This window comes from Podarcis melisellensis (assembly GCF_964234715.1).
Source record: "Podarcis melisellensis genome assembly, chromosome: 12".
In the NCBI taxonomy this organism is placed as follows: domain Eukaryota; kingdom Metazoa; phylum Chordata; class Lepidosauria; order Squamata; family Lacertidae; genus Podarcis; species Podarcis melisellensis.
This window is the reverse complement of record NC_138544.1, coordinates 36,755,012-36,773,039: the sequence shown is the minus strand read 5'-3', so window position 1 is coordinate 36,773,039 and position 18,028 is coordinate 36,755,012. Positions and strand designations below refer to the sequence as shown.

General features: G+C 43.3%; 1 protein-coding gene and 1 long non-coding RNA gene across 3 annotated transcripts in view; one reads left to right on the top strand and one right to left on the bottom strand.

Annotated features, from left to right (window-relative positions):
- Positions 1-18,028, top strand: part of LOC309353444 — a 162,835-nt gene that overhangs the window by 21,970 nt on the left and 122,837 nt on the right. The window lies entirely within an intron of this gene.
- LOC309381065 (macrophage mannose receptor 1-like) overlaps positions 1-18,028 on the bottom strand; it is a 39,522-nt gene that overhangs the window by 13,150 nt on the left and 8,344 nt on the right. For both annotated transcript variants that reach the window (XR_014173284.1, XM_081931468.1), the window contains exons 11-20: positions 16,436-16,584; positions 16,156-16,352; positions 14,487-14,605; positions 12,437-12,515; positions 10,573-10,705; positions 8,590-8,625; positions 6,626-6,795; positions 5,273-5,340; positions 3,014-3,114; positions 833-975 (exon numbers count right to left, since the gene is read on the bottom strand). Coding sequence is in view for 1 of the 2 variants with exons in the window: in XM_081931468.1 (XP_081787594.1) it covers positions 833-975; positions 3,014-3,114; positions 5,273-5,340; positions 6,626-6,795; positions 8,590-8,625; positions 10,573-10,705; positions 12,437-12,515; positions 14,487-14,605; positions 16,156-16,352; positions 16,436-16,584 (1,195 nt within the window). In the remaining variant the exon portion in view is untranslated. The remainder of the gene's footprint in view (positions 1-832; positions 976-3,013; positions 3,115-5,272; positions 5,341-6,625; positions 6,796-8,589; positions 8,626-10,572; positions 10,706-12,436; positions 12,516-14,486; positions 14,606-16,155; positions 16,353-16,435; positions 16,585-18,028) is intronic.

Below are 18,028 nucleotides of genomic sequence, written 5' to 3'. Positions count from 1 at the left end.
AAGGGAAAAGGGTAATTTTTGTTTACAACAGGGGAAACTTCAAAATTCCATCACCCATGAATTGTGTAATGCAGTCAAGAGTCACTAAACGGTGCCGGGATAGTAGTAGCAGAAACTGATAGTTTAACTGGGTTTTGGAGTCATTGTAACCACCCCCACCCCCGATTCATGAACTGGAGGGGGAATCCCATGGGATCAGGGTTGGGAGAAATCATGTACTCTAGAAAGGGCAGTTATCTCTGCTGATAGCTCTGCAAGTGCAGATATGCCATTGAGAGAGGGCCTACATCACATGATGCCATCAGACAAGGATGGAGAAAGGCAGAAATGAGGAACAAGGCTCTTCAAAGTGTTGGCTCTAGGAGGCCTAGATAAACAGCATTTGGGCTCTGCGTTAGGAAGCAAAACAGTCTGTATTTTTTCAGATGGTCATTTAACAAATGCTAATTTAACTTTAAAGCACGGAAAAATGCTGAACACTTAGTTTGAAGCCACTTTCAATGCTCTTTTCTGTAGCTTGCATATATCTTGAGCTTTTAAAATGCCAATGTTTATTAAAATTCCCCTATTTGACAATTAGGTTTTGTTTTGTTTTAGTTTACATTATTTATCACTTTCACTGTTACTTCCTTTTTGCAGCTCAACAGACCTTTTCAGTCTTCATAGCATGTACTGAAGGCTGAGGGAGGATGTGGAATCTATAGAATAGAACTATGGACATGGAGGGCAATCTGTGCATATTCAACTACTCTGGAAAAGTATTCATTGTCTGTGCCATAGTATCTGAAAAAGGCTGATATACCAATATATTTGCAATAGCTGTATTAGTTACCTTGTTACCAAAGAAGTGCCAGCCTTGAGGACAGCCTCCAAGAGGTTCAGGCGTTGTCGGAGCAACAGTTGAAGGGGCAGAACTGTTACGCCTTTCGCAGATAAATCTATTCTCAGTTTCACAATTGATGTCATTCCATAAGCCTGAACAGAGAAGTTGTTACGAGTCAACAGGTAAGATCAAATCGCTAGTACAGCCCATCAGGTACGTATTCCAAGTGAAAGCTTAGCAACAAAAATAAAATGCAACAATAACAGCTGTACTGCAAGTATACTATGCTGTTTCATATAGGAGGTGATTTATAATGTAATATATATATATATGGAGTACTTCATATTAGAAATGACTTAATTAAAGCCTCCAAGTTATTAAAACAACATATAAACAATAAGTCGGGGTAGTATTTCCTAAACTCTCTCTTGCTGTACTCCTTTGCTCAGAGAATGCTGAAGTACAACCCAATCCTAACAATGTCTAGTCAGAAGTATTTGATTGGTATCTGTGATGGAAAGCTCAGCTAGGCCAGAGTGTGGTGATGCAGAGAGCTAAGTTGCAGCCTTACTCTGGCTGGCTGTGGGTGCAGCTAGCCAGAGCAGGGTGGGCTCACCACTTTGGGAGGGAAAAAGGAAAAGCAGTTGAGAGTTGAGTTCCTGGCATTCATCTGGATACTATAAATAGCATCTGAGCAGGGTGTATTCCTCCCTGAGGAAAATATCCACAGCCAGAGACAGAAGTCTCTGAGCTTAGATTGAAAGCTTGTGATGAGTGTCCTTCAAGAGTATAAGAGCCAGGTAGCTGAATTCGAGGCAGGAGAAGTGGAGTTGCGAGGGAACACTCTATGTGGGTCTCCATAGGCGCCGACTCCATGGGGCCTGAGGGGGCCCAAGCCCCCTCAAAAATTCGTTGGGGGGGGCTCTGCCCCCCCCCAATAATTTAAGAAAATTATTAGTTATATTATGCTTTGTAAAATCACAAAATTATGTTGGTATTTTTTATTTTCCTTGTTTGACGATAGTTACCTTTTAAAATACATTCAGTAATGAGTTAAAACAAAGCCACTCCCGATCTAGAGAGGGGGTGGGGTTGCGGGCTCTCGACCCATCAACAATCTCGCAGGGCTGGCGTCAGCCCCGCGAGAAGCGGGGATTCCCCCTAGCTCATTAATATTCACCGCCCACGGCGGCAGCCAATCGGCTGCCGCAAAGGGCGGGCCCTCACAGGTTCACTTAAGGTCGGGGCAGCCCGGGGCTCGCCCCTTTCGTTCCCCCAGCAGCAGCGGTTTGGAGGTCCATGGCCCCCCCAATATTTTTTATAAGTCGGTATGGGCCCCCGCCCCCCCCCCAATATTTTTTATAAGTCGGCGCTCCTGTGGGTCTCAGTTCAGTAGGAAGGGAATAAAACTTCCAGTGAGAGAAGTATAATCCCCAAAAAGATAGGTTGGGTGGGGTGATCCCCTGGTCTGGTATACTAATAGAGGAGCCTCAGAAATTTGATTTACAGAAGGTTGGGAAACTGACAGAAAGTACCAACTTGTTTCAGACAGGGGTGTAGCTTGGTGGGCAGGAGGACCATAGGCCTGGGCCCACAAATTTGGGCAGGGGGGACACGAACCAAGTGCCCTACACAGGGATTCCCACCCTGCCCTGTCTGCTGCCGAATCCCTCACTGAATAGCCACGTGGCCAACACGGGGGGGGGGGGTGCCTGACAAGTGGCTGCCTGGGCTCCCCCCTACACAGGGAGGTGGGCAGCACAGTGCAGTCCTGTGACCCCTCCGTGACATCTATTATTATTATTATTATTATTATTATTATTATTATTATGTTTCTTGAAAGAACTCTATCTCCTGTCAAAATCTTTTGTTTTACCCGTTTTGTTATAAAATAAAATCCTTCTCCTGTTTAACTTCCCTATGTCTCCAAGTACCAGAGTTTTCTTTTGTATAATAGCAAAAATAGCTAGTAGTAGTAAGAGGCCACATGCCTCAGTATCCTTTAAAACACTTTAATACCCTGTCCTATCCAAAGATTTAACATAATGGATTATCCTCGGTTTAATGTTTTAATTTTGGGTGGAATACTGATTGTGATTCAGTGTGTGGTGCCTATTCATATTAATCCTCACCATTAAGCATGCACATTCTCAATAACTGCTTATAATAGTAACATTTTATTCTAATTACCTGTTTCACGATACATGATCACACAAAATTCGACTTCGTCTGCAAAGTTGGGTTGCCAGGGTGCCCAGGCTACATAGCTCACTGGAGTTCTATCCACCCAGCTATAGAAAATAACATGCGGTATTTAGTCCTTCATTTGCACTTCATAAGTTTACGATGACTTTTGTTTTGTTTTTAACAAAGAGAATGTCAGGCTAAGAAAAGAAATATTTAGGCGTTGAATTTCCAAGCCTGCGACTTGGCTCTTCAAGAAAAGCTGGCAGCACTAAGAATGCTGAGAAGGATTAATGGATATAATGGCAATTAAAAAAAACGTTACATTGAAAAACCTTCCTATGGTGAGGGATGGGGTCTGAATGTGGGGCAGTGTGATAGGAAGACCAGCTGAAAAGTACTCTCACCCTCTTCTTGTAGTGTCATGAAAAGCTGAACGTCATTGCTGAACCACATTCAGAGTGTGGTTGGGAGCAGAGGGCAACAGAAACTAGGGGTGCACGGCATCCAAGCTATGTACAAGAACAGGAGGATTCAGGAAGAGAGGAGAGTGGTGCCCTCTTTCTCAGAGGAGAAAGAAAGTACAGGGAGAAAGGAGTGTGACAGCCTTGGAGGAAATATAACACTGTATGATTGTAATTAAGAGGTTGGAACCCTCAGCCCTAATGCAAATAGGAAAGGCAAAGGAGTGCACACTGGTGACTGGGAGTGGCCACCGAGACCATATAACACTGGTCCTGAAAGATCTTCATTGGCTTCCAGTACGTTTCCAAGCACAATTCAAAGTGTTGGTGCTGACCTTTAAAGCCCTAAACGACCTCGGTCCAGTATACCTGAAGGAGCATCTCCACCCCCATCATCCAGCCCGGACATTGAGATCCAGCACCGAGGGCCTTCTGGCGGTTCCCTTGCTGCGAGAAGTGAGGTTACAGGGAACCAGGCAGAGGGCCTTCTTGGTAGTGGCACCTGCCCTGCAGAACGCCCTCCCAGCAGATGTCAAGGCAATAATCAACTATTTTACTTTTAAAAGACACCTGAAGGTGGCCCTGCTTAGGGAACTTTTTAATGTCTGTGGCTGTATTGTTTTTGATATTTGGTGGGAAGCCGCCCAGAGTGGCTGGGGAGAACCAGTTAGATGGGTGGGGTATAAATAATAATGATTATTTATTATTATATTATTATATAATTTATTATTATAAATTATTATAATAAAAGAGATAATTCTTAGGGCTTGTCTACACTTACCTTTTGGCCTGCTCTTTCCAGGTAGGTAAAGGTAAAGGACCCCTGACAATTAAGTCCAGTTACGAATGACTCTGGGGTTCCGGCGCTCATCTCGCTTTTAAGACTGAGGGAGCCGGCGTTTGTCCGCTTCCGCAGACAGTTTTTCCAGGTCATGTGGCCAGCATGACTAAGCCGCTTCTGGCAAAACCAGAGCAGCGCACGGAAATGCTGTTTACCTTCCCACTGGAGCGGTACCTGTTTATCTACTTGCACTGTGTGCTTCCGCACTTTAAAGCTCTGTGTCCGAGCATTGTTGTTTTCCTTGCCCAGATATAGCCGCACGAAGACCTCCTCTTTAGTGCTCAATTGGAGCAAACAGACATTCAGAGGGGAGGGGGGTTTCCAGAGTTTGTCCTTAGCTCTGATTCAGCAGTAAAGAGTGGGTTTTCATGGCAAAAGCATTGGGAAGGGGGTGCTCAGACATGGACACAGAACTTTAAAGCATAGATCATGACTGGAAAGCAGAGTGCAAAGGTAAGTGTGGGTAAATCCATACAATCCCAGCGGCAAGTCAGAGAGGGACGCGAATGGATAGAGGGAAATAAATCCCCACCCCATCCCGACCATGAAATTATTTCATTTCCATTGGAAACATGGATTTCTCCACAGTTTGGGGGCATGTGGGTGCTGGATCCTTTGGAGCCAGGCTTCCCCCCTAGCCTGTTTCTGGCACACTCGCTTTCCAGCTTTACTGACATTGAGCTTTCATAGCAATGGGATAAGATAGGGACAAAGTAGTTGAATGGAATCTCTCTCTCCAAGATCAGACCTCCCTCTGCACTCCCAGAGCAAGAATAGCAAGCTTCCTATGGCCTCTGTAGCACCATCGCAGTGTATCTGCTCAAAACAGTCAAAATGTTGGCAGAACATCCTTATATCCAGATTATTTTAATGCCAATCCAGCTATTATCTAAGAGAAACTTAATACATAATTACCATTTTAAAATCTGATTTCCATTTTTTATTTTTCTGTTCGCTTACCCAAAACTTCTATCCGGACCCAGAATTAAACCAATGAAAATGTTTCCTTCAGTTCTGAAAGTAATGTCCTACAACATACACGGGGGAAGATGGGGAAGAAACACAATAAAGTACTGGTGTTCTCCAGTTGAAAATATGTCAGTTATTCCACATGAAGTTCAGAGTTTACAAATCAGGCCATATGGAAAGAAGCTAGTAATGATAAACAAGAGCAACAGTGATTGTGCTCTTCAACTGAGTTTAAAAGCAGGGCATGAAACTCATTTCTTTTCTTCAACAACTGGAATCCAGACTAAGTTAGAGAGCAATCCTGGCTCCTCTCTCAATTCATACCTGGACAGTGTGTGTGTGTGTGTGTGTGTGTGTGTTAGGGTGGCATATGGCCACCTCAATGCTTGCCCAGAGAGGAATGCTGCTGGTTGAGATGTCCCTGCTGTGGCAGAGATCCCAGCTTTGCCCAGCAGAGTGGGAAGGTACCATTGGTAGTCGTCATTGTCCCGTCCCCCGTCCCCACACTAGCAGTAGTCAGCAGAATCTGCTGATTCCAAACTCCCGTGAATTTCCCAAGTGCCCTGATTGTTAAGTATAAGTGTTTAATTGTACATTGAAATAGAAAATAACTGTGTTCTCTGTATGCGTTCTGCTGAAAGCGTAGCATGGAAACTTCCACTGAAGCTTAATGCTAGACAAGCAGAGTGCCTGACAGTTGATAATTTACTTAGAATGTATCTCTGCTGACTCTCACATGAAAGAGGTATTCAGTTACAAATCTCCGTTTTTAGTGTGGGTCGGTCTTTGCTCTCTCTTTCTCAAGCACCAGAGAAGAAAGGATGGGCAAATGATTCTCTCCAGGGACAGAGCCTCAGGCTGCAATGGAGGCTGTAGGGAAAACAGAGCTTTGATTTCAGTGCTGAGTGAAGTAACTCCAAGTGTCCCTATTTTTCAGGGATGCCCCTGATTTAGAGGAGCCATCCTAGTTTCTGATTTGATCCCAGAATGTCCCACTTTTCCTTGGGCTGTCCCTATTTTCAACAGAGAAATGTTAGCGGGTATGGACCCCCCAGGGTGCCTGAAGGCAATCCTGCATGGGGATTTTTTTTAATGTTTAATGTTTTATTATGTTTTTATATATGTTGGAAGCTGCACAGAGTGTAAGATGTGTGCAGTATAACTCGCATAGGATTGCATTGTTAATCTCTGCAAGCTTCTGGTGACACCATCCTGAAGAAAGGGTTTAGCAGGCAACAAAATGGTCACAATCAAACAATTCATCTGGCTTTTTTAAAAAAAACAAAAACAAAAAGCCTAGTGATATGTGATCAGAAGGGAAAATATATCTCATATATTTCTTACATATCTCCACAAAAACTTGTTTTCACTTCCACTTTCAATAACAGCAAGATCGCCAGCGTGCTTTTTGCAGAATCTCCGGGCTCTTCCTGCAGTTAAAGTTGTGTTACTGAAATAGTACTCAGTGCCATTGAATGCAATCCAGCCGTCTTCAGTTACTTGAAATGGATATCCTGCAAAAGAAGAAGAAATGTTTTCCCCCCATTTAATTTAAGATACTTTAAATATTATAAAATGTAATACAAGAGTACAAATAAATTTACTTCACACAACCAGTGGTGAAGCCATGCAATTTTAATAGTCCTAACTGGGGTGACCCCAACAGTGATGTGTGTTATTTCAGTTTTGAAGCACACCGTGAATATGTCCATCCTCCTGCCCCCAGCACTGCATGCTTTAACACTGTTACATTAGAGTAAACCAACAACAAAACAGCTGTATGACCGTAATAATATATACTTAAAATGAAAGAGCACCTTGGAACCATGAACAACAGATTCTGAAGAAAAACTTGACTAGTTCAGTGGTGATGATTATGGCATGATTTGGGGTGGGGGCTGAAATGCAAGTATGTAAGATTGAAGAAAAAGCACTCTCTGCGTGCTTAAAGGTACTAGCTTATGTCTCCACATATTGTGGCTAGTCAGCCACCCATATTTCTTTTTGGGCAAGGTGCGTGAAAGGTTGGTCATGGTTCAGATGCTCTTGAGGAGAACTGATGGTTTTGACCTATGTCAGTCTGGGCTAAGCACCAGATTAGCCTTCATCCCCGGTGGATGATATTGTTTGTGTCCGAGAGGGAGGGTAGGAATGGAATCATTCCTCTTTAACAGAAATCAGTGAAATTTACTTCCAAGTAGACGTGCAGAGGATTTGGGCTAGATGATTCCCAGGATCTCTTTCCAACTCTACAATTCCATGATTCTATGAGATAATTTCTCTCTTAACTCTCAATCACACTCAATAGTTGCCTAGTGCAACTAAACTTCAGACAGTCAGGTTTTTCTGAAGATCCCAGCAGGAGAACCACTCCCAAGGCTCACTAATATGAGAATATGATAATGAGCAGCCAAGAATACCTGAAACTTAGGAACATAGGGAGCTGCCTAAGCCAGACCACTGCTCCATCTAGTTGAGTATACTGTCAACACTGCCGGGTAGTGGTCTCTAGGGTTTCAGTCAGGGATCTCTCCCAGTCCTTCCTGGACATATGGTGGACCTAGGACCTCCTTCATGCAAAGCAGATGTTCTACCACTGAGCTACAGTCCTTTTGCATTTTTGTGTAACTCATTTCAGAGGAGTGAGGAAGCCCAGACCAGGGAGATCTACCATTGGCTCCTCAGCCTCGGCCCAGTATACCTGAAAAAGTGTCTCAGCCCAGACACTGAGGTCCAGCTCTGATGGCCTTCTGGCGGTTCCCTCACTGCGAGAAGTGAAGCTATAGGGAAACAGTCAGAGGGCCTTCTTGGTAGTGGCACCCTCCCTGTGGAATGGCCTCCCATCAGATGTCAAGGAAATAAACTACTAGCTGAGTTTTAGAAGATATCTGAAGGCAGCCCTGTTTAGGGAAGTTTTTAATGTTTGATGTTTTATTGCTTTATTATTATTATTATTAATATTATGTTGGTAGCCACCCAGGGTGGCTGGGGAAACCCAGACAGATGGACGGGGCATAAATAAATTGTTGTTGTTGTTGTTGTCGTCATCAGAAAACTTTCAATGGCTGTAGAGAACTGCTAGAGCAGTTCCCCCCCCCCAACATTCCTTAGTGCTACTTAAAATCTGCTTGTTCTGAGGGAAGGCAGGAATTGGAGTGCCCAGGGTCAAGGAGCACAAATATCTTTGGCTCCTGACAGAAGCATCCTTGACTCGAGAGAGCTGTTTAAGCAGACCCACCCCCACCTTCCATGATGCTGCTTAAGGAAGACCTGTGTGATGTGAGAGAAGACAGTATGGGCCAACATACCAAAATCATTGCTTGGTTCCGGTTTTAATGGTACACCTGAAAAACGAAACAGGAGTCCATGACAATGAAAGGAAAGGGTTATTTCTAGCATTTCACATTTCTACATTTCTGAGACACAGCTAATAACCCTATGCGAAAGAACTATCAGAAGCTTCCTGTATTCACAACAAGCTTGTTCTCATCAAAATGGCGGCCAAAGCTCTGAACTCTGCAACATTCATAATGAAAGCTAAATTAATTTCACATTATTTTTTCCCTCATCTCAGAAGGCCAGGTGAGTAGCAAGCATGGTTTTTTTTTAAAAAAATAAAAAGCCAGTTTCAGCAGAAAAAAGTCCTCTTCACTTTGCTTCACGAACTCGTCATAATTTAAAAGTAATCTTACCAACTCTAATTCAAACCTTGATTTTGTATATCCAAATCCATTTTTGTTTTTATCTTCTTTAAACATCTCATTGACTTGATGATAATGCAACCAATCATTCGCCATACATTTTACATCTTCATATGGCTTTAGCTTCCATTGGTTCTCCATCTCTATTAGTAATTGTTCATAGGTTGCACAATTTTTACTCATATTTCCCTTTTTTACACTCATTGCCTCAAGCGGTGAGAGCCACCATGGTGTCTTACGTTCTAATAGATTTTTATATCCACACCTCATACAATCACTTTTGAAATATGTGGTTTCCAAATCCTTTATGAACTTTTACTTTGTCATACCATAGATATGTGTGCCATCCAAATCTGTTGTCAAATCCTTCTAGATCTAAAATATCTGTATTCTCCAACAATATCCCGTTCCTTAACCAACAAAGGCATGATGCTTCATAATACAATTTCAAATCTGGTAGGGAGAAGCTTCCCCTTTCTTTTATATCTGTTAACCATTTAAATTTAATTCTTGGCTTCTTCCCTTGCCAGATATATCTTGAAATTGCTTTTTGCCACTCTCTAAAGATACAAACTCTGTTAATTATCTGGATTGATTGAAATAAAAACAACATTTTCAGTAGCACACTCATTTTAATAACTGAAATCCTACCAATTAAGGATAGTTTCATTCTTCCCCACACTTCTAAGTCCCTTTTAATACCATTCCTTACAGTGTGTAATTGTCTTTAAATAAATTTATATTTTTCGATGTTAACCAGATTCCTAGATATTTAACTTTTTTAACAACCTCTATTCCACTCTGATGCTGCAATGTATCAATCAAATCTCAGTTCGTATTTTTCACTAACATTTTTTTCTTGTTTAATTTGAAACCTGCTACTTGTCCAATTTGTTCTGTTCTTTCTAGTGCTTTTCTAGCACTAGTTAATGGTGCTTCCACTGTTATGACTAAGTCATCTGCAAAGGCCTTCAACATAACCGCCGTTCAAAATCTTGCCTAATACCAAATTTCTTTTGATTTACCCATAATACTGACCTTTGACGCCTATTTTGAACATATGGCTCAACGTTCCACACCACTAGTCTGTTACATTGTATATATGAACTCTAATAGATATATTTCTACCTTTTGAATGATATCATTATTCTATTATATATGATTTAACAATTATTAGCCTATGTGTTGTGTCTATATCTCTGTGATTGGTTCTCATTGCAACACAGGGGTTTGTTTTTGTCAGCTAAAGAAGAGTGGCAAGAGAAATTGATGAACTATGCTGAGATGGCAAGATTAACCAGGAAAATTTGGAACCAGCAGGACCAGACTTTCCTAAAGGAATGGAAGAAGTTTTCGACATACAGTATTTGGAAAGCAACTGTAACCAATTGAATTTATAGCAATAACTCTAGTAACAAAATGCATAATTAGAAAAGATTTTAGAAAAACATCGGTCAAGGTTGAAGGAAGTCTTATGCTGTGATAGCCAAAGATTTTGAAATGATGTTTAAAAGGATGATATGCTGGAAAATATGTGTAAAAACCAATAAAACCTTATTTTAATAAATGAATAAATAAAAGTAATCTTACCTCTCTTTATTTGACAAACCCAGTTGTGATAATTCTCACACCATTCAGGTTTCCACCATGAATAATGTAGAATCACTCCTCTGCAATCTTTGTCTTTGTAAGAGTTAGGTGAAAAGCCTTCGTGAAAGTTAAGCTACAATAGGAATAAAGATTTCATTAGTGATTTACAGAAAAGGAGACAGAGGACTCAGCTACATTGGCAAAGAAAAAGTGCTTTATATGCATTGCTTATGCATTCTCATGCTTTGACACCAGATGGCGATATGGAGTTCCATTTTTGCTAACCAGAATAGTAATAATAATTATAACAATAATAATAATAATATATTATTTATACCTCACAGCGAGGGAACCTTGGAGCTGGACCTCAGTGTCTGGGCCAAATGATGAGGGTGGAGATGCTCCTTCAGAGGTCAGAGGGCCGAGGCCATTGAATGCTTTAAAGGTCAGCACCAACACTTTGAATTGTGCTTGGAAACATACTGGGGGCCAGTGTAGATCCTTTAGGACCGGTGTTATATGGTCTTGGCGGCCATTCCCAGTCAGAGGCAGAGGCAGAGGAAGAGGGGGGCGGGGGGGGCGGTCCGACCTGGGTGTCATCACTGAGGGGGGTGACATTTGGCGCGCTGCCCGCCTGTGACTCCCAAGCCTGCCCCGAACTGTGCCGCCTTGCCAGCGACCTTCCCCCTTAGTTTTGACAGCTCGGGGGAGGCTTGGGTGTCGCAGGCAGGAGGTGTGCTGTTGCCACCGCTACCGGTCTGCTTCCTGGGAGGGGGAAGCCCCGAGCTGTCAAATTGAAGAGCAAACGGACAAAGGCTGCTGGCAAAGCATTGCAGCCCCCCCTCCAGGAAGCAGCCCGCCATGGGCAGCTCGATCCACCCCCCTTGGACGCTCGCCTCGCCCCCATGGCCCCGCGCCCGGGTGCACAGCAGGAGCTAGCTCCTCTGCTCCTTAGTTGTAGTTGTCACCTCTAAAGGTAGCCCCATGTAGAGCACATTGCAATAGTCCAAGCGGGAGATAACTAGAGCATGCACCACTCTGGCGAGAGTCTTTCTCATACAAAGATTGCAATGTGTTTAACTGAATGCTTTTTTTATGTGCCTAGATCCAGACATAGTTTGGTTTGCACTACATGCAAACTGGGTTGTCAGTGTGTGTTTTCCTGTTATAACGTCCCTGCGCCAAATCTTCATTTTTATGTAGTGTTCCTTGTTGTTATTGTTGTTTAGTCTTTTAGTCGTGTCCGACTCTTCGTGACCCCATGGACCAGAGCGCGCCAGGCACTCCTGTCTTCCACTGCCTCCCGCAGTTTGGTCAAACTCATGCTGGTAGCTTCGAGAACACCATCCAGCCATCTCGTCCTCTGTCGTCCCCTTCTCCTTGTGCCCTCCATCTTTCCCAACATCAGGGTCTTTTCCAGGGAGTCTTCTCTTCTCATGAGGTGGCCAAAGTATTGGAGTCTCAGCTTCAGGATCTGTCCTTCCAGTGAGCACTCAGGGCTGATTTCCTTAAGAATGGATAGGTTTGATCCTCTTGCAGTCAATGAGACTCTCAAGAGTCTCCTCCAGCACCATTCCTTACTTATCATAATAATCAAACTTTTTTAAAAAAAATAAAACAAATCCAATGGGACAAGCAGCAACTTGAAGCAACTCTGCAGGACCTGGTGTTAAATATTGGGTCCAAAAATGTTATAGCTTACAAAGCATATGTTCAAAGACTTTACTGCTGGATATGTCAGTGGCTAAACATTTAAAATACTGCTATGGGATCTGTCAGAGTTTAGTATGAGGGCAGGAGTGCTTGAACCTTAAAACTAATAATAATTTTGGTATCAATACATCAGCATTAATCATTTACTTACAGGAGATCCATCAGTCCAAGAAAATCCTTTATCGGGCTCCAACTCATTTAAACCAATCCAACACAGGTGGCCACAAATTCTAAAATATATAAAAAATAATTATAGAGTGCAGAAAACTCGAAACAAAGAATGGAATTCAATACAGAGATTTGAAACTTTCAAAATAAGGACTATTGATACTCTCTAGGTAAAAGTAAAGGGACCCCTGACCATTAGGTCCAGTCGTGACCGATTCTGGGGTTGCGGCACTCATCTTGCTTTATTGGCCGAGGGAGCCGGTGTACAGCGTCCGGGTCATGCGGCCAGCATGACTAAGCCACTTCTGGCGAACCAGAGCAGTGCACAGAAACGCCGTTTACCTTCCTGCCATTTACCTATTTATCTACTTGCACTTTGATGTGCTTTCGAACTGCTAGAACGGCATAAATGCAACAGTCATCAGTTCATTTATTTAAAGAGTATCAGGTTTCTAGAACAGGTGTGCCATTCAGAGCAGGAACTCCCTGTGTGTTCATATCACATGTGGTCATTTCTTAGGCACACCCACATTTAATGCTGAGTCTGGATCTTTACAGCTGACAACTTTATAAACCCTGAGGCCCCTGTCCTTTTGGGCCCATGGGCACATTTAGGAATTTGATAAAAAAAAATATCACAAGCAACCCAACAAAATATCTGACTAATCACAATAGACATCCCAGTCCTTTCTTCATTATATACAAAAACTGTTTGGTGTTTCTTGACTGTGCCTGATCCTTATACTGTTAATCCTCAGTTAAAATAGGTACTGAGGCAGCACCACAGCCATTCTCTCCTCTGCCTTCTTTCTGCTATTCTAGCACACGTGCCTATACGAATATCTGCAATATCTGTTACACAACTGAAAGAGAAAGGGGCAATTCACATTTCAGATTATGTGGTTCCTTCTCGGAAGAGGATAATGATGAATTGAGTGGCTCTCCACAATGAGGCAAAAGGGACACGGGTGGCGCTGTGGGTAAAACCTCAGCGCCTAGGACTTGCTGATCGTATGGTCGGTGGTTCAAATCCCCGCGGCGGGGTGAGCTCCCGTCGTTTGGTCCCAGCTCCTGCCCACCTAGCAGTTCGAAAGCACCCTTAAGTGCAAGTAGATAAATAGGTACCGCTTTATAGCGGGAAGGTAAACGGCGTTTCCGTGTGCTGCGCTGGTGCTGGCTCACCAGAGCAGCTTCGTCACGCTGGCCACGTGACCCGGAAGTGTCATCGGACAGTGCTGGCCCCCGGCCTCTCAAGCGAGATGGGTGCGCAGCCCCAGAGTCGGTCACGACTGGCCCGTACGGGCAGGGGTACCTTTACCTTTACCTTTTACCACAAAGAGGCACAAATCTTAAAGGTGATTAAAGCTACTAAGGCTGAGTTGAAATGCTTTCCCTGTTCAGCGTTTGCTGCACTGTACTTTTTTAAAAAAAAAAACAACCCACAAACCCACAATTTTATGACCTAACAATTTAATGGTATATTAGCAGTGGTACACCTTCTAGGAGCTACTGGCTGGGAGCTGCCACTTCAAACTTCCCAGAGGCTCCCCCTTTCAAAGAACAGAGCTTGTTCTGTGAGGAGGACTTCTAAGAAACAACATGGCAGCTTCTAGCCATTGGCCACTGGAAAGAGTGTAGAAGAAGTGGCAGAATGAAAGGGAAGTTAGGAGGTGCCAGTCTCAGCATCTGCTTTCAGGAAAGCCTGGCAAGGTGAAGAGAGGGACGACACTGCTTTTGTGATCTCTGATTCTGCCAGTTTAGGATGTGGATTCACCCTTTGGAATAAAGAGCATTTTGGAGGGATCCCTCTGGTGCTGTGTCGTTAGTGTGTGAATGAGAGACATGGAGGGGTTTAGAGTGCGAATTTTTAAAAAGATATGAGTTTTGCTCCAGCTACTGGTTTAGGGGTGTAAATACATAAAATTGGGAAGTTCACATTAAGATGCAAACAGAACAAAATTCTTCCCCATCCCTAACCAGCATTGCTTTTGATTCTGAGGCAACGTGAATAAACATTTTATGGAACTTCCAACCTTTTTAGCAGCTGATGCTCTTCGTAATTGTGAGCAGACATGAGGTTCCCCCCAATTGTTCTACAAAAATCTTCTGCTTCAAACCAAGTTTTCTTGTCCCGAAGGTCTTTGTTATAGCCCTAGATGCATATGAATACAATTAGATATTTGTCACAAACACCAGCTTTTAGGAAGATTAATTGGGATTCACTTCACTTGCTGCACACGGAGACACAGCAAAGTCAGGTGGTACCCAGTGCATTTTTTTTTTGTCACCTCACCACCACCACATCGACAGCTCGGGGTAGGCTTGGGAGTTGCCAGTGGGTGGTGCACCGAATGTCAGCCTCCTCAGTGATGACACCCAGGGCCCCCCCTTCCTATGCCTCTGCAGAGACAAGGAGTTGTTTTCGGATGTGGAGGAGTGTTTTGGAGAGAAGAACCACCATTGGGCCCAGACACTGCGCAATAGCCCATAATAAGGTTAGCCCTTAGGGCATCAGGTCAGCAAAACTTCCCTTCTTTTTTTGAGACTGGAACTAATGACAACTGGTTTATCCAGAACACAAATTAGCTGCTGATGTAAGAAGAGGCATCAATTAACAGGCTGAAGAACAAAGCAAAAAGCTTAATTATCGATGATTACAAAAGTTTATGATGGACAAGGTTGCTCTAGATTTTTTTATTTTAAAAAAACAACGCCCTTCATGTTATATCACTTTTAATTCTCTGTCCTGTCTGTGTGGAGTGTTGGGAATTTCATTCCACCCTTGCTGCAGATATGTGGGATTGTTACATGTCACATGTCTGTGTTTACATTCCAGCACAGATTGCTGGAGTCCCGTGAGCGGAACATCTGCTCTGTATTACAGTGGTACCTCGGGTTAAGTACTTAATTCGTTCCGGAGGTCCTTTCTTAACCTGAAACTGTTCTTAACCTGAAGCACCACTTTAGCTAATGGGGCCTCCTGCTGCCGCCGTGCCACTGGAGCACGATTTCTGTTCTCATTCTGAAGCTAAGTTCTTAACCCGAGGTACTATTTCTGGGTTAGCGGAGTCTGTAACCTGAAGCGTATGTAACCTGAGGCGTATGTAACCCGAGGTACCGCTGTACTTTTGTTTGTCTCTCTCTCTCCGAGAAGAATGACAAGGAGAGAAGCCATGTTTTCTTTGTCCTGATTTATGTTCAATAAACGTAGCCTAGTATCCACACCTCAAGCCAGCACTGTTGTGTGTTTACACTGCTGAGTAAAGTGTGCTCATGTACAGTAGCATGAGTTGCGGATGCACGTCGAAGGAGGGTGACTGATGGATCTCTGCAGCGGCAAGGCTTAGAAGGGAGACGGGGCAGTGCATCCCGTTTTGCTGCTTGTGCACTGGCAGGAACAATATCAGCATTTTGTTGCTGATAATGTTAAAATATTTGGCAGGCAGAAATCCTTCCCAGCCTTCTCCAAACCAGTAATCTACCTTCTGCCCTCTACCTTCTAAATCTTGAACTGCAAATAATCTTAACGAAACTGCACAATAAAAAGAATAACAATAATGTGTGCTGAGCGGTTAAACTGAAACTAAAAGTAGCACTCCCAAAAACCTTTAAAGGTTCACTGACAGACAAAAGCCACTATTTCCCTCTTTACTCTGCTACTGAAAAATACAAGAACTTTGACTCAAGAGGTTCTATACCTACTTTAAAGCACACGCTTCTAGAATTGCTTGGATGCCATCCTTCTGGGCATGGGGGAAGGGGAATTGTTGTTGGGGCAGGAGTTGTCACAATTTCTGCCAGTTGTTTGCAGATGAAAGGTGCCTTCTCCTCACAGTTCACAACGTCCCACAATCCAGCTGCAGTCCCAGTTCTCATGGCAACACAGCCCGGAAGCTGCCCTTTTGGAGACACAAGATAAGAGCCACTTCAATTGAAACCCTTTGTGAAATGCAATCTCAGTTAGGCTTCAGGCAGCACCTACCAGGCATTTCTGCATTCCAGTGGGTGATCAGAACACTGTCTCCATTGGTCCAGTGGAATGTGCCTGGTTGCTTTACATCTGAAAGGCCGATCCAGAAATATTTTTCAGAACGAAAGCCAACTAGACTAGTCAGGTAGGCCTGCTCATATCTGTGGAGAAGAATACATAACAATTGTATTAAAAAATACATTTGTGTTTCTGTGTGTTTGTGATTTCTAATTTCCAGATTTTAAAATTAAATTAATGGCTTACCATGGATGGGCCAGCTCTCATCAATTCAAAGGGCAAGGGGTGGATCACAGTGGCCAAGGGGGAGTGGCTACGCTTATAGCTCCACCATCACGGATTAATACATTTACACATTGCAACCTGAGCATGTAGCTGAAAGTGGGTGAACCTCAGCTACACTCAGGTAATATATGGAACCAGTCCTTTTTTCTGGGGGTACACAAGGGTACACATACCCCTAAACGTTTTGTGAATCTAGGTTTGGCCTCATTGAGGGGCAATATTTCAAACTGAGTAGGAAAATGAGAGTACCCCTAAACATATTTTTTTAGAAATAAAACACTGTATGGAACTCATATTTGTACAGCATAATATTAAGATTTTAAGAAGATATTCTAGAAAGCACATACATATTTAAGGTGGAAACACATGGAGGCTGAAAGTCTTAATTGTCCAGGTCCACCAGTAAATCTATAACAAGGAATTAAAGGCTCTCTGGGTAGGAAGTCAAGCCACAGATGGCAGCTCAAATAGGAAATTCACAAGAAACGCAGAACGGATAATTCAAAATGGCAGTTTAGAATCCTGAAATATAATTTGTTGGGCTGAGCTTGCCTGGGTTACAAGTGGAGCTCAGCCAGGCTATGCCAGCACATCTCCCAGGACCCTCCTGGTTCCTCCTAGCCTGGAGGGCCTTAAACCATCAGAAGCCCTGAAAGAGGGACATGGGATGGGCAGCACAGGAGGGAGGAGGATTCAAACTGGATCTTAGGACTGTTCCACTCAGTCACGTGACCTGAGAAGCTGGTGGGACCGATGCCAGCAAAGAGGGTGATCCACACCATCCAACATTTCTCCAATGGAAATAGGAATGTCTCATTCCATAATGATAATTTTACTATTTATGCCCCACACATATAACTGGGTTGCCTCAGCCACTCTGGGCAGCTTCCAACATATATAGAAACATAAGAAAACATTAAACATTAAAAAAAACTTCCCTATACAGGATTGCCTTCAGATGACTTAGAGGGTCAGATAACTCCATACCTTCCAACATTTCTCCATTGGAAATAGGGACATCCTAAGGAAAAGTGGGACATTCCCCGATTAAATCAGAAACCGGGACAGCTTCTCTAAATCAGGGACGTCCCTGGAAAATAGTGACATTTGGAGGGTGTGGGTGATTTAATCACAAATCACAATAGAAGTTGATGGAGATGGGCTGCTCCTAGGGAAATTGGCCCACGCTCACCTGGTGACCCTATCCAGGTCCAAAAAGGGTCTCTGCTCCTAAGAAACACTGTAAAATAATTGAATGTTAGAACGATGTGGATCTAGAAATTAAGGGGTTTTTAGCTGTAA